Raw genomic sequence first — 19,563 nt, 5'->3', positions numbered from 1 at the left:
ACTTCCTCAGCAATTTTTCTAAGCTGCTAGTCTAAAAGACTGATTGAAAACTCCACTGCCTCTCAGAATTCTGTAGTGTAACTGCACTAAGGTCAAAATTGTCTGTTAAGATGAATGGGTAATACATATGAGACACGTCTGCTTGACAGGCCATCCATTCAATTATGATTAGTGAAAATACCTTTTTTATTAAAAAAGTATACAAACTGAGGGTGGGGAATATATTGGAATCATAATGGTAGCATTACCAATATAAAACTTTTTTAAAGGAACTTTTCATTTTTTTTTAAAGAATAAACTGGTTTCAATTTTATTTACTATCTATTTATTTAAGTTCTAGGCCCAATGTGCAGCTTGAACTCACAATCCTGAGATCAAGAATCATATGCTCTTCTGACTGAGCCAGCCAGGTGCCCCTGAATTAATTTTTTCTTCTAGAATAATGTTAAATCCACCCTCCAGGGTACTATATAAATTTATACTAGCAGAGATAAATTGTCCAAGGTATATATTTGAGTCTAAAAAGCAGGTTATCTCATTTATAAAATGTTAATTCAATCTGAATAAATGAATAGCTATTTGGATGGATCGAAGGAGGGGTGGCAAGGACAGAGCTCCAGAAGGAATGGTGGGTGTGTACTAGAAAGGAAGTTTTTTTTTTCCTGGATACTTATCCTTTTCTCCTTCTTACTTTTTTGTATTTGCATTTTCTACTGTACTTCCTTAGATTACCTTTTTAACTAAAATAGGTATTTGAGGGGTGGTAGGGTAGGAAAAACACAAATCAGCAATATAGTTTTTCCATTTGGGGAAAAGGAAACAGTAATTTAATCACAAAGACACAAACAAAATATGCAATTCCCCTATACCATCCTTGTCATTATTAGAATTCTGATAATCATGTTTGAATAGATGTATCAAAATTTAACCAACATATGGGGAGTATTAGGAGTTTAAAAATACAGTGTCAAAGCAAAGCATGAACTCAACAGATGTGATGAAATACTGGTTCAATATTATTTGGATTAGAAGACAAATGAGGTAGGTAAGAAAAAGACGACTATTTACTCCGTATTCAAAGAGCCTCTAATACTAAAAGTTAAGAAGGCCACAAAGTAACAAATATTGACCTTCTGGCCATAACCTCATAAGCCAAGACACTCATTTATTCAAAGAGATGAAGACTATGGGGAAAGTCTAAAACCTAAAGGGTGTGGGCTTTCTTTACAATTTTACTTTCAAATGATCACAATTTTCACTTCTATAGGTTATACGTGATTCTTTTTCAACTCTGCTTTGTCTATTTTGGTATTTTTTTTATCCCTTCTTCTCCTTCTTTACATATTAAACAAGTTAAATTCCTTTATGTTCTAAACCCAATAAATCCATCACTTGCCCTTCTCAGGGATCTAATTCTGTTGGATGTTTCTGCTGACTCTCACTCATAGTAACTTACTTCCTTATGTATTCTGTGTTTTCACATTTTAAGCTCATGTTTGACATGGTATATATGTGGTAAGCCTTTGGGGCCTAGGATGAAACTGCATTTTCCCAGAGAGAATTTGATTTGCCATTTGCCTTGGGTTAATAACTAACCTAATATCCCTTTAAGTTATTTTCAAAGCTTGAGGACTTCCCAGGTCTTGTAGGCAGTGTAAATTAAACTCCTAAACCAGGAAAAATTCTCAGGAAGGATTTCCTTCCCCTAATCTAGAACTCAGGCCAAGACACCCAAGTTTCTTAATCTTTCTGCCGGTGAGTGGGTTTGTTTTCTAGTCCTTTCTTTTACTAAACATGTTACCCTTTGAAAGTCCCATGTTTACACAGAGTTTCAGTCTAATTCCTAACCTATATAAGGCGAAGATACCCCTATCTGCTGTGGTCTGAGAAGAAATTTAAAAATAAACCATAAAGTGTTGGATGAAAATCAGCAAATGCGTCTAAAGGCAACCAAAGTTGCCTTTGGTTAAGGCAAATTAACACTCTGGCAGTTTCTTCTTTGTTTTAGGCCTTGGGGATTTCTATTATCTATTTGCAGTCTCAACTATGCTTTTAAAGGATATTTGTTATAGTTTACAGAATGCTTCTTTTATTAGGTTAAATCTTACAATTTAATTCTCTGAAATACAATGGTTCTAGGATTTTTACAAAATTTAAAAACACCCTTCTTAAAAGTACAGTACCTATCCACCTATGCCAAATACATATATCCTTTGCATCTTAAGAATGTATTTCAGCATTCCCCAATTATGACTAATTAAAGATTTGGTTCAATACTTACCTTCACTTTGAGCTTAGGTGCAGGAATCACCTTTTTCTTTGCCCTAAGACAAAAGATAAAAAAGGATGCCATTTCAGTAGCTGTTGGGTCACCATTAGGAAATTACAACATAATACTGTCATTACATGGGTAAGTAACTTTTTTATTTTTTTTTTTAAAGATTTTATTTATTTATTCATGAGAGACAGAGAGAGAGAGAGAGAGAGAGAGAGAGAGAGAGAGAGAGAGAGAGGGAGAGGGAGAAGCAGGCTCCCAAGGAGCAGGGAGGCTGATGCGGGACTCGATCCCAGGACCCTGGGATCATGACCTGAGCCAAAGGCAGACGCTTAACCATCTGAGCCACCCAGGCGCCCGGTAAGTAACTTCTTATGCTATCTGGAAAACTCTATGAAGGAAGGAACTATATATAAGTGCTCAGTTTATATGTGAATATACAGTAACATTTCCTCCAATTTCAATCAACTGGAAAAAAGGCCAAACCATTAGTAAAATATCAATGGTAAATAAAGGTTTTTTAAAAATTAAATGTAAATACTCAAAATTAAAAAAAAAAAAACAAAAACCTCAAGATAGGGTAACAAAGCTGCCTGAGGAGACTCACTTCAAAGAACTGGTAAGAATTTATAATTATTTATAGGAAAACAGAGCCTGAAGAAACTTTCAGCTCAAATTAAACCGTAATTTGAGGAGAACCACTGTCAAGATGTTGTAAATGAGATATCATTTTAAAAACAAATCTGTTTTTTAGAGAAAATTATTTTAATATAAAAATTCAAATAAAAAATGTCAAAATGACGGGGAAAAAAAGGCAAGAAAAATACGATGGAACCTTGAAACCTTTGGGAACCAGTGTGAAAAAGTTTAAAGAAAATCTTACGGGTTCCATAATAAGAGAAAGTACTCCATGTCTGTTGAATAATTAAAGGATTAACAAGCTAAAATACCTCACACTGAGTATTCCTACTTCACTAAGTTGAAATGTCATCCATTAAATTAACAAATATCTTGATTAAAATTGTCAATCTACGACTTCATTAAGGCAACAGTAATTTTTAGAGTTTTTTTTGATAAGACCATTGGGGCAAAAGGTGTCCGGGCCCACGTATCCCACAGATTTCCACTTTCTGACACAAAACACAAGTTAGTCATAGTGATAAAGCTACTAAAAAAAAAAACTGGGGAAGAGGATCTCTGTAAACATCTGCTTTAGGTTTGAAGGAATTACTTATACCTGAATTGTAACACGTGATTTTATAACTATGGGGAAATTAAAGGCGAGAAATATTATTGATAACAATACCTATGTATCCCCTGCCCCAGGATAACTAAACCGCCAGCAACAAACAATAGCAAAAACTGAAAACCACAACCTGAAACTCAATACAACTCTAACAGTATGCTAACAAAGTGTCCTTCCTAACAGTTGTAAAAATTTCCATTATAATTGTATAAAGAGACAGAATTTTGTAAGGTTACCCATTGTTAACCAGACCTCTTAGAATATTGAATTAGTGATCCATAAATTCTCAGTAACTTGCTAATTTAATATTTTATTAACTATTACTACACTTCTAAGCTACAGAGAAATAGCCCTGAGTTGTGGGTAAAAATAAAATTCTTGAAGTCAACCAGTATTCACCCAAAAATATAACCACAAAACCCTCAGCTTTTTACTACTTCCTATCAGGTTAAAAGACCTTTCTTTAGTAATCACATCACTAAGGAAATATCCAGTTTTAAAAAGAAGGGAAAGAAATGAAGAATAAGTTAATTTTGTGCAATAAAACACTTTGCAAGGCAAGGCAGGGTAGGTATGTATCCGAAACCATCTTGGAATGCACAACACTATAGGTTAGCTACTTAATGGTCATTAAGAGGGAAAGAAAAAGGACACCAAAGAACTAGAGGGAGGAAGGCCCAGGAACAAAGGAAACAATCACAGCTTTCCTGTTTACATGGCTCCTAACTACCAAATCTCAGGCCAGCACATTCAGGTTTTTGGAGACTAGCCTGAGAACTGTTTAATAGATAAATGTGTTCTTAGGTCTATAGAAACAGTAAAAATGATTTTTTTAAAGATTTTATTTTATTTATTTGAGAGAGAGAGTAAGAGAGAGGGCACAGGCTGGGGGAGAGGCAGAGGTAGAGAGAGAAGCAGGTTCCCCCTTGAGCAGGGAGCCCGACTCGGGGCTCGATCCCAGGACCCCGAGATCATGACCTGAGCTGAAGGTAGATGCTTAACCGACTGAGCCACCCAGATGCCCCTAAAAATGATTTTTTTTAAAAAAGCAGTAGTAAAATGGGAGATTGTTTAAATGTATGTTTAAGTACTATCTCAACTAGCATTTAATAAATAGCGCTTGTTTACTAAAGCACATAAGGTGAGCAAAAATGAAGAAATCTGGAGTCTGTTTTACTCACGGAGCAGAAGTAAGATGATTATGTACACTCCGGCTTTCCTTAAAAAGCATTCTGCAAAAGTTAAAAAGACATGATCATTTTTGTGTAACAGATAATGATAGCCACTTTCTCGTTTTAGTTACATGGTTTTCAACAGTCTATTACTTGTTCATTGATCAAATGAAAGTTATAATGGCACAGAGTAAATTCAATAATCTAATATGGGGAGTTTTATAGAACATTTATTTAAATCTTTTAACAGATCAACAGATTTTTTTTGATTTAAGATGGAACGCTTTAAGATGACAGAGATAGTCAAGTCTATTAATTTTAACATTCTTAACTCTTTAAACTTTAAATTGGGCTACTCTTAATTTTTGAGATACCACTCTACATTGACTATTATTTTCAACAGAACCTAAGGTTGGGATCTCTTTTTCTACACTCTCCATTTTGTATTCAGTTCCTTATCTTCATAATACCCAGGTGAAGTTCCCCCCCAACAAAGTTCATAACCATCTTCTCCTCCTCCCATTTCTCTATTAGCAAATTCAGGTGCAAAAAAGAAAAAGTGGTTGGCAAAAAAAATCACCCTTTACGTGTATCTCTGTATCTCCATGTCCATGTGACTAACTGTTTTGTCTTTTAAGTGCTTGAAGTTTTCAAGGCAGAGATCATCTGAGATGACTAGGTTCTTAGCAAAATGAATGTCACATGTGTGTATGTGTATATATACATGTATCTTTAATAAGAGCAATAATAAGAAAGTAAAGTAAAATCTAGGATGTCATATTTCTTACCTTGCCTGCATCCAGCCCTTAGGCCACAATGGTTTCACCTCTGTCTCCATAAAGGATTTAAGATAATCCTCAGCGGACTGGCTTTTATTTGGCTCTAACTCATAGCATCCCAATTTGATCTCAACAAGGTTACATAACAAAGTTCTAAACAGATTAAAAATATATATTTATATATAAATCTGACTGCAAATTGTGGAAAATTAAGCTTGAAACAGATTTTTTTAAAAGCACATAAATCTGACAGCAATAATAAAGAATATTATCTCAAGAATTCAGAAGATGACACGAAGATAAATACTTTCCAACATACATCACTCACTGCACTACAGCCAAATCCCCAGTATGGAACAATTTCCTTTGATACCTTTCATCTAGGCACCAAAGATTGAAAGGGATAGTCCTGCAGCCAAACCCTCTACTTGGGGTACAGAAATACTGGTAAAAAAGATGACTGATTACAAAAGTATATGGAGTACTTCACCTTCTGAAACCAGTATGACTTATTAGAAGATTAGCTTATAAAAAGTAGTATATGAAAATAAAAGTGAGAGCACTCTAAGAATATCAGGATCAAATCAATCTTCCTTTGAATTTTTCCTACACACTAATCTTTGGTTGCTTCCAATCTACTCTTCCATTTACTATATATTCTTTTTATTAGAAACCTTAGTTCTGCATTATCTATTTGGTTAAAAGTGAAGGCTTTGGTTCAATTTTACCTGATGGTGTCATTCCAATGGAATTTCTTTCTTGGTCCTATGACACGTTTCCCTGGTTTCTCCTCATCATCTTCCTCGGATCCATTTTTTTCTCGTTCTTCATCTGTTTGTAACCTAAAAATGAAAAAGATTTTATGAAGCAGAGTTCTATTTATTTTTTAAAGGTTTCATTTACTTATTTGTCAGAGAGCGAGACAGAGAGCACAAGCAGGGGGAGAGGCAGCAGAGGGAGAAGCAGGCTTCCCGCCGAGCAAAGAGCCCGATGTAGGACTCGATCCCAGGACCCTGGGATCACGACCCGAGCCAAAGGCACTCAACCGACTGAGCCACCCAGGCGCCCCATGGAGCAGAGTTTTAACCCAGCAGTGCCTATGATATGCTCCAGAGACACCTGTTAAAATGCTTAACTGAATGTTAACTCAAAAGGGAAAGTAAATGGGGAATCTATTTTTATACATAATACTTTGAAATGCATTATAAAGTGGTTTGGTAAATAAGATCTTCAAACTGTAACATAAGGCCATGAATACTTACCTTTCGGTTCAGAAAATATTTGTGTCCAACTTCAGTCGGTCAAAATGGCTGACATGTGAAATGTCTGACCAGTACCACAGCTCTTGCTAGGATCACACCCACACACTGAATCAAGAGACCTTTTGCTTCTGACACCAAAGCAACTGAATAGGGAGTGTTGTGTCATTTAGAAAATACTCAATTATACCATTTCAGTGGTATAGGTGGATTTCTACTTGGTGAGAACATCTACACAAGACCAATCCTTAAGAGCTAAAAATATTTCTCAAATGCAAAAGCCGGTCCAAAGAGAAGAGGTACATACTTGGCACACTTAGCTTGACTACGAGCTTGGCAGTCCTCCTGGTATTTAAATAGCTGTTCAGGCATCACGTTGCTAACAGCCAGTTTCAGTTTTTGCAGAGGTTCTCTTAAACGATCATCCTGAGGAAAAAATATACTAGAAGTTTTTTAAAACACATTTACAAAAATTAAAGCAGATCCACAAAAGACACTGATTATGGATTTGAAATGTAAACATATTTTTTTAATGAAAACATATTTAAATGCGGACAACTACTTCTACCACACTGACTTTTCGTAATGCATACTGGATATAAAATTAGGATGACCATACTTCGCAGGCAATCAATGAGAATCCCAGATTTTGCTTGTTACCCCAGCATAATTAATAGAGTTCCTTACATTTTTTTCTTAAAAATTTTTTTTGAGTTTAGTTGACACACAATCTATTCCTTTACATTCTTAAAAATGTCCTGGCCAATAAATTATATGGACACTTTAAGATTAAATAAAAACATTGTGCAGACTACGGCTGGTTGATACCCATTATGGTGGGGAACCAGTACCATAAGAGGAGATATTGCTTTGCAACACTGGAACATAGGATTTGGTCTGGGTGACTACCAACAGGATGTTGACATCCTGTTCTGTCATTTATTGTTACTAATTGTGACTTACGCTGCAAGCAAAAACGCGAGGTTAAGGCCAAAGAGAAAGAGGAAACTGGAAGACTCTTGCTATTTTCATACATACCAATTAATAAATATTATTGCACATATGACAGTGTCTGCTATAAAAATTCCATTAAAAGAAATGTGAACATCCAGTATCATGGTTCCTAGGTGATCGCTTTGTAATTACGTAGCTAAGACTATCTTTCTGGGAACAACCCAAATATCCATTAACAGTAAAATGAATGAATTGGAATATATTTATAGCATGGAACTCCATACACACTGTACAGCAAATGTACTCTAAAAACGGAGTTCACCACATGTAAAGACATAGATAAATCTGAGGTACGTAATGTTCAGTGTAAAACAGCAAGCTGCAGAAGAAAAGTATGGAGACAGTATGATTCCATTTATATGAAGCTCAAAAATACGCAAAATCAAACAATATAATATTTAGGGATTAAAAGTACACATGATAAAACCAGATAAAGAAAAGCAAGGGCTAAGACAAATGTCTTCTTCTACAGCCAAAAGGGATATTAAATAACTCCAAACATCCAATCTGAAATGTTCCTTAGAAAATATCTTATCATGTATAAAAAGTTGCTCTCCTGCCTCTAGATCCTTTTTTACTGGTACCCATTTCTGTCATGTGAATGTATGGCAATAAGTTCCAACTGTCAATGTCTGAAGGAGCCAGGCACAGACCCAAAATCTGTGACCTCAAGTAATGTCATTTATTTCTCTGCTTTAAACTGACAAAAAATTCCCAATTCAAAATAATTTTTTTTTTTTAGAGAGAGAGAGAGAGCAGGTGCATCCATGCATGCAGTGAGTTGGGGAGGGGCAGAGGGAAAGGGAGAGAGAGAATCCTCAGCAGATTCCATGCCGAGCTCAGAGCCTCACAAAGGGCTCAATCTCATAACCCTGAGAGATCATGAAATGAGCCAAGACCAAGAGTCAGAACTATTTTATTAACAGTTGTATAATACTTACAATAAATAATTCTATGTCTCTCAGATCACATCACTAGCGGTCCACGGCACCACATTCATTCCCCTATTAGAGCCATGGGGGGCCTTGGACAGCCATGCTGTGCTATGTGACTCCCAACCTCTGGCCAGAAAAATTTTGGTTGGGATGAGAGGACTGAGTCAGTCTGTGTGTGTGGCTTTTCTGTGATATAAAACCTTGAGAATACAGTAATCTCATTTTCGGATGCACATAAAAGGATAAAAATGAGACACAGGGAGATGGGTAGAGAGAAACAGGAGTTAATCCAAATTATTAGTTCCCTTAATTCCATGAAATACCTTTATTGACAGAAAAAAATGTTTTTTGTCTTAAACTAAGTTCTTTTCCATTACTTGCAAGTTATAAATATTTTAAAAATAGATAATCAAATAAATCAAAAGGGGAAGAGTAATCAGGACAGTGAAGGTACTAAAAACCATTTTACATGAAGTGAAGAAGGGGACATAATACAAGCTTTCAAAAACATGAAAGCTGTGAAGGTGACAAATGATTAGATTTATGAATGGACTCAAAGGGAGAATTAGGACCAATGGGTGGAAAGCACCTGATGGAAAGCACCTGAATTTGTCTCAGTGCATGGAAGAATTTTCTGCTATTATAATGAAATATATTTCTGACCACAGGAAGCATTCAAACTTGGACAATTACTTATGGGGTGGTAGGGGAGAAGAATCTAGCAAAACATGGATGATTACACCAAAAAATCTCTAAGTTTACATGTAAACCCTGTGATTCTTTCCACTGGTTTGTATAATGTGGGTGTGAACATATCTGCATAGATCCATTTCAGTAACAAAAAAAACTGAGTTATAAATCTGTCAGATATTTGTTGACGGCAAAGTTGTGTCAGCTGTGGAACTGAAGTTAATTTACCAGTCCAAGAATCTATGCCTTAGAAAACATTCTCATCTAGATTTATCAATTGTTGAAAAGTAAGTTTTTTCAAGCAATCCAATGTGCCTTTGATAACTCCTATAGTTATTCAATACATACAATAATACTATAAAGCAACTAATATGCAAAAGCCCCAAACAGAAACCAGTTTCTTTATAGGCCATAAAACCTCAGATACAAATAGGATTATTCCTTGTCTTACCTGGACGTTGAGATGTAACTTCTTTAGACGTTTTACCAGTGTTTCTTTATTACATGGCACAAAAGCTTCAAGATGGGAGTAGACACCACTACGAATGCCAGGGCCTAGTTCCTGTAGCTGTAACTCAATGCTGAACAAGAACAACAACAAATAAATAGTACAGAATTTCTTTCAGGTACCAATACAAGCAAGGAGGCAAAGGCAGTGACTCTTCTTTCGTTTTATCTTTGCATGATTTCCTAGACAGTATTTTTCAAGGAGAAAATATAGATAACCATAAATAAACTGGTGAATAATTTTTTGAAGAACAGGGGCAAAGTCTACATTTTTGGGTAAAACACAGGAACTCTACTAAAAGCTCATTTCCTCAAAGAGATATTCATATCCTCTCTCCCCCACTGCAATTGCTAAGCTAGAGAGTTACACAGTTTCGATGAATTTAGAATATTTTTTCCTTAGAGGTGTTTGAAAAAATTGCAGATTTGGAAGAGGTGAAGCCCTTCTGGCTACAGATACAGACTGTTTTTCATCCATCTTTGTCTCCCTTATTGTGCCTGCATTGCACAAACTAGATATTTAATAGTCTGTTCAATTTATTCCAATTCTTCAGTTCCTGTTTCCGTTTGTAAATTAGTTTTTTTAGACCAAAAATAAGTTGTTAAATGGGTATTTAACTTAATAGTTATTAAAAAAAAAAAAAGGAAAAGAGTTTTAACAGCCGCCATATTCTCAGCCAGACAAGTCTACTAATAAATAATTGAGGTTTCTTCCAAGATGGAAGACACTGTATCTGGCAAGTGCTATTGTAGAAAGATAGGAACAGATGTTAATTTGAAGGCCAAGACCAAACTGGGGCTCTTGGCAACAAACTATGTCCAAATCATCACATTCTATTACAGAAGAAGGGGCAGATAGATTTAATGAATAATTTTCACAAATAGAAGATGAATCCAAAGATTCAATTAACAGCTTTTGGGGAAGAAAAGAAGCCCTCCCATATCAAATATGTCCATCACTTACAAGATACACTGTAATTTCAGAAACAACGAAATATGGAAAACTATGCTCTTAGCACTGGCAATAAAAATTCTTGGTATTAGAGAAGTCAAACACATATACAAATGGAAAAATCCTTAGAATCCCTAAGAACCAGAAGGTCAAATGCAGAGGATCATATGGGAAACAATTACTACTGTCATGAGTTCTTTGTATAAACATTTGGTTAAATAACATTATGTGTGGATCTTAATTAAAGATTAAGGGGAAGAGTAATCAGGACAGTGGCTTTCTGGGCAGGGGGCTTTCTAGGCTTACCCCATTATTAAAGATTAGTTGAGGCTGAAAATAAAACAGAAACTCCAAGGGCGCCTGGGTGGCTCAGCTGGTTAAGCGACTGCCTTCGGCTCAGGTCATGATCCTGGAGTCCCGGGATCAAGTCCCACATCGGGCTCCCTGCTCAGCAGGGAGTCTGCTTCTCCCTCTGACCCTCTTCCCTCTCGTGCTCTCTATCTCTCATTCTCTCTCTCAAATAAATAAATAAAATCTTAAAAAAAAAAAACAAAACAGAAACTCCAAGTCGTAAGAGAAGTAAGAACAGAGTGACTCAGTGACATACGTATAAAAATCAGTGGTTTCCAAAGAGCGGGGAAACTCAAAAGCACAAAGAGCTGACTCCCTGCTCCTAAGCCAATACTAGGTAAAAATCAGAGAAACATTTTAACCCTAAAGGTTACGGATTGTATCGGTCTATCAAAACATAAACAAATTCCTACCTGAGAACAGTATAATTTAAGCACCCATCCCTCACACATTTTTTTTCTCACTAAGAACTCCAATCTTCTAAGATCTAAAGAAGTACCTAAAACACATGGTAATGAAAAGTTTGAATTTCAGTTATTTCACATTTCAGAGAAATAAAGTTTCCCCTAAAGCAAACAAACTTTCCCTGAGCCTGCCTCCTTCTATCCACCAGGTTTTTTTGCTTCTTTAAGTGAAGTCTATCTGCAAAACAGATATCCATGCATGAAAGTTATGATGGATGGGTCTCAAACCTTTGATAATAAATTATGAACATGCGATCACTACAGGTTCTAAATGGATAAAAATATAGTGGGACCATCTGCTGATAATGCATTAGAGGACAAACACTGGATTTTGTGAATAAATAAGCTTGAAACCCACTATTATATCCCTATATATTTTTTTTAAGATTTTTATTTATTTATTTGACAGAGAGAGATAGCGAGAGCAGGAACACAAGCAGGGGGAGTGGGAGAGGGAGAAGCAGGCTTCCCACCAACCAGGGAGCCCGATGCGGGATCACGACCTGAGCTGAAGGCAGACTGCCCAACTACTGAGCCACCCAGGTGCCCCTATATCCCTATCTTTACAAGGGCTCTCATTTGCCTCTGAGGAAGCCTCCAAGAAATGCAACATAGGAATCCCTAGCTGAAGCAATGGTCAACTTTATAAACAGGATTCTTCTGGCTCAGGAATACTTAGTCTTACCTGTATTTTCACACAGAATTTTAGAAAGTCATTTCCCCATAGTTGATATATGACTTATTTTCCTATCCCATCAACTCCCTCTTTTTATATTTATTTTTTTAAAGTTAAGCTCTACACCCAATGTGGGGCTTGAACTCATGACCCCGAGATCAGGAGTCACATGCTCTACCAACTGAGCTACCCAGGCACCCTTCTCCCTCTTCCTAAAACACAGAATATTGGGGGGAGGGGTGCCTGGGTGGCTCAGTCATGAAGCATCTGCCTTCAGCCCAGGGATCAAGCCCCGCATCGGGCTCCCCGCTCCATGGGAAACCTGCTTCTCCCTCTCCCACTCCCCCTGCTTGTGTTCCCTCTCTTGCTGTCTCTCTCTCTGTCAAATAAATAAATAAAATCTTAAAAAAAAAAAAAAAAAACAGAATATAGGGGCCTCTGGGTGGCTCAGTTGATTGTCTGCCTTCAGCACAAGTCATGATCTCGGGATCCTGGGCTAGAGCCCCAAGTCGGGCTCCCTGCTCAGTGGGGAGTCTGCTTCTCCCTCTCCCTTTGCCCCTCCCCCCCACTCATGCCCTGTCTCACAAATAAATATATAAAATCTTAATAAAAACCCAGAATATATATCTCATTCAATCATTTTGAAAACACTAGTAAAAGAAAAGCTGACTAACTCCAAGTGAATTCTGGAATCTACTTAATTTCCTGAATTCTTCCTCAAGTATTCCAAATATCTTACCAATACTGTCCACATAACAGAACCACTGAAAGCCAGTAACTGAAGAAAGACTTAGGGAGCAGTAACCCAAACACAAAATCCAAAATAGTTCTTACTTTATAGCAAGAATTCAAAAGCCTGTTGATGTGCTGATTGATAACACACAAGAGGGATGTAAATCCCTCCTGTCCCTAAACAACTTTAGAGCAACTGTTGAACACAACTCAGGCTGGCTTGGGATCACATCAAGATTTTGTTAGCAATGTATGCTTGGGGGTAAAGGAGGAAATAGGGGAAGAGATCAAGCTGGCAAGTTGTATATCTGCTGATCCAAGTCAAAATCAATTAAGCAAAAAGAGAAAGGTTTCCTATTCCAACAAACTCACCCCTCTTTCTGCCCAGCGTAAGGAAGCAGTGGTGAGGCAGAGCCAATACACCTGGATAATTTCATCGGAATTTACTATCCAAAATAATTACATACCATGTGCCCTTAGAAGATCGACTCAGTCCAGAGAAACAAGGGATGTTTGTTTAGGGAAAGTAGAAACAGAGGCCAGGGGCATAAGTAAGTGATTAAAATGGAAAACATTAAACTCTGAACAGTACGGTTTTATAGAACTGGAGGCACACTTTGTGAAATAAAAAAAAAAAAATGGGCTCCATCAGAACTAGAGGATTTAAGATAGACACAGGGAGGCTTAAGGGAAGTCTGTTGGGGGGGGTGGGAGGGGTACCTGGCTGGCTCAGTTGAAGGAGCCATGAGTCCAATCCTCACATTGGGCATGGAGCCTACTTTAAATAAATAAATAAATAAATAAATAAATAAATAAATAACATTTTTTAAAGGTGGGGAGGGACAACTGGCCCGCTCAGTCAGTAGAGCACGTGACTCTTGATTTCAGGGTCATGAGTTCCACCCCCATGCTGGGTGTAGAGAGTACTTAAAAAAAAAAAAAGAAAGAAGGAAAGAGAGAAGCCTATTAATGGAATGCTGATATCCTGCTTATCTGAGATGTTATGTCCCAAGGAAGGTCCTTTCTTTCTCTCAGGGGAGAAAAAGTCCGTTCCTCTTACAGAAGAGTAAAATAAAAAAGGACTGTGTCAGTCATAGGAAAAGGACCTGATCCAGTAAACTCAGGGCTCTCGAGTAGAAAGAGAAAGCAGCCAGTCAGATTCCTGATTAGGGAATCTGGGACAGCTCTGATGAGTAATGGTTACACTGTTTATTGAATCTGGGGTGTAAAAGGAGCTGGTGCAGGCAGGAAGCATTTGCCTCGCTTCTAGGCAGACAGAATCAATCTGAAAATCCCTGGCTAAAATAAAGAAGAACAGGAACAAGAAATTCCTCTGTCACCACACCAGTAGCACACTAGGTTATGTGTTTCATGGGTCCATGGGGGACAAAAAAGATTTTTTAAGTACTCCAGAGAGAGATTGCGCTTAATTAAAACAGTTATCAAGGGGGAGGGGGAAAAACAAAAAAAGAAAATAGTTATCAAAGCAAACCAGTCCATCATCCTTTGTATCTTATGAGAAACTACCTCCAATATGTATTTAAAAGACAGGACTCACACACAGTGTTGGAAACACTGCTTGTGGATGTGAGGGCGATCTGGCTGAGACATATGTCACCCCATTGATCACCAGGGTTGATTTGGCTGATCTGGCCGGCTAGTCGGGTGTCCCCTTCCTCCCTCACCGCTCCATGTGCGTCCCTCCCGAAGCTGCATGCTCGGTCGAAGAGGACTACCTTCCCCAATAGAGGAGGACCGTTCTTCGGTCAAGGGTATACGAGTAGCTGCGCTCCCTGTTAGAACCCCCAAACAAGCTCTCAAGGAAACACTGCTTGTTTCTTTGTATATAATACTACTGAACCACTAAAAGCAGGCACACATTATTTTCATATGAGAAGAGAAAAATCTGCTTCTTTCTCCAGGATTGCTTTTTTAACCCAGTTCTGCTTGCAGCCAATTATACACTCCACTTCTAAAACCAATGGTCAAAATTTATAAGCCAATAGGTTTACAAGGACAGCTTATGGGACCACAGTCTTAGAACCTGCAGCTTCCTTAGTATCATACTCCAGCTAACAGTAAAAACTGTCACTAATTTAAATATAATCTGTACAGTATATCTCAGCCTTCAGCTTCCCCTTCCTATTTTTCCTTTTGTCTTCTCCACACTGCCTCTCTCCTACCTCACAACCAGAATTTCTTCATTAAACCATACTTTCCATTTGGCTATAAATGTTTGTATGAATTATAATTAACCTTGCTATATACCAATGGAATTATTTTTTCCAAGTCTGAATGAAAATAGAAGGAAAATTATACCAAATTTAATATGAATACTCAGAGCTGTTCCAGAAACACATTTTCATATAAAATGACAAAAAATACATTTAAATCTAAAATAATATCAACCTGTACAGTTGTAACCAACTATATGTTTAAATGAATTCTTAAAGTTTAAATAACTTTTTAGGTTTTTTAATTAAAGAAGAAAATTACTTACTCCAGAAGAATATTATTCATATCCTGTGTAAAGAATTTTTTCCTTCCTTCTTCATCAAAAAGTTTGGCAGCCTAGAGAAACATAAGATTGTCAATATGGCTTTCTTTCTTTCTTTTTTAAAAGATTTTATTTATTTATTTATTTGATGGAGAGAGCACGCACACACAAGCAGGGGGAGAGGCAGGCAGACGGAAAGGGAGAAGCAGGCTCCCTGCTGAGCAGAGAGCTCAGCCATGGGGCTGATCCCAACACCCTGGGATCATGACCTGAGCCAAAGGCAGACGCTTAATGACTAAGCCACCCAGGCATCCTGTCAATATCGCTTCCAATAAACACATTGTTTCCATATCTATTTACTAAAGAATAAGCTTCTTGAGGGTGGGGCTACTGTGATTTACATCACTTTGTATCCTCCATACCCAGCTCAGTACCTGGCACTAGTAGGCAATTACAGAGTGTTGAAACAAATTTAGCATATATACCATTGTTTCCTATTAACTCTATTTAATTTTTCTTAATCCTGCTAAATTAACAAAATTATACGTACCAGACTTTTTAGTGCTTTGTGTACCTTGTGGACTTTGACTACCCATGGGTTTATTAATTATTGCTGTGATCTCCAAGATAAGCAGATATTTCACTTTCTATCGACAGTGTCTACAAAATATCTGTCTGATATTCTATATGTTATACTCATTACCATGTTTAATCCTCATAACAGCCAATGACATTGGTATGACAGCCCCCACTATACAAACAAGGAAGTTTAAATCGGTCAGAGGTTACATGACATGCTCCCAAATCACACTACTAATAAGTGGTGGATCCAGGACTCAGACCACAAGCTTTCTTTTTTTTTTTTTTAAAGATTTTTATTTATTTATTGAGAGAGAGAGAGAATGGTAGAGAGAGAGCATGAGAGGGAAAAAGGTCAGAGGGAGAAGCAGACTCCCCGCTGAGCAGGGAGCCGGATGCGGGACTCGATCCTGGGACTCCAGGATCGTGACCTGAGCCGAAGGCAGTCGCTTAACCAACTGAGCCACCCAGCGCCCTACCACAAGCTTTCTGACTTCAACTGCGCAACACTGCCACCCTGTACAAAGATACCTGCTTACTGCAGCCAGCCTAGGTTCCCCCTAATTACTAACAACAAAAAAACGTAGGCGAGGTTATTAACAAGGGATAAGCAAAAATTCATGCAATGAGCTTAATTTCATGTTTGTCACCTCGACCAGATGACCAGAAACCAAGTATACCAGCACACCCTACCATAAGCAAAATTTACTGCGAAAATCACAAACAATGTAGTTGAGGTCCATGAGATATAAAACATCAAGAAGCCTGATCTAATAATCTGAGCAAGCCATATGCTGACTCTGTCAATCCACCAAGTTATTTGACAACTGTACATGCAATAAATAGAAGAAAATTGCTAAGATGGGCCTCAGTACTTCTTAGAAAGAATGAAAACTGGGTATGTGCAGGGGGTGGAAATACACGAAAGGCATAAGGAAAACTAAACTTCAAGAAATGAATCAAAAAAAGTCAAGAAGTTGAACAGTGGAAGAATATTACAAAGTAAGAAAAGAGCCACAAGAAGCAATTCCTTATCACACAGACATAAGCATTTAAGCCAAGGATGACTTCTTACCTAAAGAAAAAATACCATCTCATATTTCAAAAGAAAACATATAGCGAAGTCATAGATACCAGTAAGTGAAATCAAACTTCTCACTGATGATTTCCTACTAAGGAGTTAGGGAGTGCCTGTATTAAACTTGGCAGGGCTATTACAGAGAGAGAGAGAGAGAATAGTTTTTGGTATATAAGATATGACAAAGCTTTTACAAGATGGAACACACTCATTACTAACCAATTTTGTTATTAAGTGAAACTGAATGGCATATAACACAGCAGACAGAGTGCCTACTATGGAGCTCCACGGTAATGCCTTTAAATGCTGACTTTGAATCATGGCTCAGCCATTCAAAAATTATGGGGCCTTGGGCAAATCACTTAACCTGTTGAACCTTAGTTTCCTCATCTATTAAATGGAAGAATACTACCTACCTCACTTGATTGTTGGAAGATTAGACTACACAGTAGGTAAAGTACTTTAAACCCAATCAGGGTGCTGTCTCCTGAATGGTAAATGCTATGTGAGACATAGCAGCACTGTACTAAATACAGAGTACAGGTTTCTGCTAAATAAACAAGAGCTATTATTTTTATTTTTTTTAAGATTTTATTTATTCATTTGAGAGAGAGAGAGAGACAGAGAGAGCACAAGCAGGGGAAGAGGGAGAGGGAGAAGCAGGCTCCCTGTTGAGCTGGGAGTCCGACATGGGGCGTGATCCCAGGACCTGGAGATTGTGAACTGAGCTGAAGGCAAAGGCTTAACCATCTGAGCCACCCATGCACCCCAAGAGCTGTTATTATTAATAGTACCTTGCAAGTCGGGGCGCCTGGGTGGCTCAGTTGGTTAAGTGACTGCCTTCGGCTCAGGTCATGATCCTGGAGTCCCAGGATCAAGTTCCGAATCAGGCTCCCCACTCAGCAGGGAGTTTGCTTCTCCCTCTGCCTCCCCCCTCTCATGTGCTCTCTCTCTCTCTTTCTCTCTCAAATAAATAAATCTTAAAAAATATATATATATTTTGCAAAATGTGGGTCACAGCACTAACACGTTTTAAAACCTACAGGAAACTAAAGGTTTTAGGGAGAGGCAACATGGGATAGCAAAAAGCACATACATACTTTGGACTTAGGTGAATCCTTGTGGCTAAATTCTGGCTCCACCACTTACTAGTTGCACGGACCTGACCAAGCTATTTAACCTACCTCAAGTTTCTTAACCATAAAAAGGAAATAATACCTATATTTCCTACACAGAGTAGCTGAGAAGATTAAATAAAAAACCTACTTATTACCGAGACTACAGATTGTATACTTTTCAAAAAATAAGCACAGAAAATAGCAAAAGAATGAAAACAATTCAGTAAGAGAACAGGATAAAAAAGAAAATGACAAAGATCAACTATAATTATAACAACTGTAAAAAGATAAAATCATTTGTTAAAAGAGAAAAGACTCAGATGAGGTCAATAAAGAAACTACACGCTGTCTATAAGAAAAAGAGATAAAGGGACGCCTGGGTGGCTCAGTTGTTAAGCGTCTGCCTTCAGCTCAGGTCATGATCCCACGGTCCTGGGATCGAGCCCCGCATCGGGCTCCCTGCTCCGCGGGAAGCCTGCTTCTCCCTCTCCCACTCCCCCCCTTGTGTTCCCTCTCTCGCTGTGTCTCTCTCTGTCAAATAAATTAAAAAAAAAAAAAAGCTAAAATAAAGAAAATCAAAGAAGTTGAAGGTAAATGATGAGAAAAGCTATATGTAAAAATAAAGAGAAAGGAGACAGTAAGTCAGACAAAACTAAATTCAAGGTAAAAGGCAGTAATAGCACAAAAAGTCACCTTCAAATGATAATCATCACAAAGATCTAGCCATCAAGACTTCTATGGGTCAAACAACACATCATGGAAATAAAGCAAAAACGATGGTAAACACAATTTATAACCTAAGAAATATTGGCAATGAGATATTTTAACAGACTTTGCTAAGTTCTGGACTAATGAAGTACATTAAAATAAGTAAAAATACAGGGGAACTAAAATTAAGTCACTTCAGAAGAAATGCTAAAGCATAAAAAACAGAATTGCTAAGCCAAATCTGTGGGCCAGTTACCAGAAAAATTAAATAAATCTAATATTCCTGTAATCAGATATTCAAATTTTAGGAAAAGTTATGAGAAATAAATGTAAAGATGATTAGTAAATTTTAAAATGTGACTTAAGTTGGTTTACTATAATCCCAGGAGAAAGAAGCAAGCTGAATAGTCCATACATTACCACCCCAGTAATTATTTTTTATAGTACTATACCATTTGCAAATGCATGGATTAAGATCTAGAAAAATAAATAATTTAATAGTGGCTATCTCTGCTGGGAGCGGGGAATGTC

General features: G+C 37.4%; 1 protein-coding gene across 6 annotated transcripts in view; it reads right to left on the bottom strand.

Moving 5' to 3' along the window:
• The window catches only part of UBN2 (ubinuclein 2), an 87,577-nt gene that overhangs the window by 34,415 nt on the left and 33,599 nt on the right, over positions 1-19,563 (bottom strand). For 5 of the 6 annotated variants that reach the window (XR_003516392.1, XM_027573383.1, XM_027573378.1 and 2 more), the window contains exons 7-13: positions 15,553-15,623; positions 9,822-9,951; positions 7,039-7,157; positions 6,201-6,314; positions 5,482-5,625; positions 4,703-4,753; positions 2,282-2,324 (exon numbers count right to left, since the gene is read on the bottom strand). Coding sequence is in view for 5 of the 6 variants with exons in the window: in XM_027573383.1 (XP_027429184.1) it covers positions 2,282-2,324; positions 4,703-4,753; positions 5,482-5,625; positions 6,201-6,314; positions 7,039-7,157; positions 9,822-9,951; positions 15,553-15,623 (672 nt within the window). In the remaining variant the exon portion in view is untranslated. The remainder of the gene's footprint in view (positions 1-2,281; positions 2,325-4,702; positions 4,754-5,481; positions 5,626-6,200; positions 6,315-7,038; positions 7,158-9,821; positions 9,952-15,552; positions 15,624-19,563) is intronic. The other variant, XM_027573381.1, reaches the window with a different exon arrangement.

The sequence above is a fragment of the Zalophus californianus genome, chromosome 12, assembly GCF_009762305.2.
Source record: "Zalophus californianus isolate mZalCal1 chromosome 12, mZalCal1.pri.v2, whole genome shotgun sequence".
NCBI classification, from domain to species: domain Eukaryota; kingdom Metazoa; phylum Chordata; class Mammalia; order Carnivora; family Otariidae; genus Zalophus; species Zalophus californianus.
Note: the sequence above shows the minus strand (reverse complement) of the source record. Positions and strands in the feature narration are given on the sequence as shown.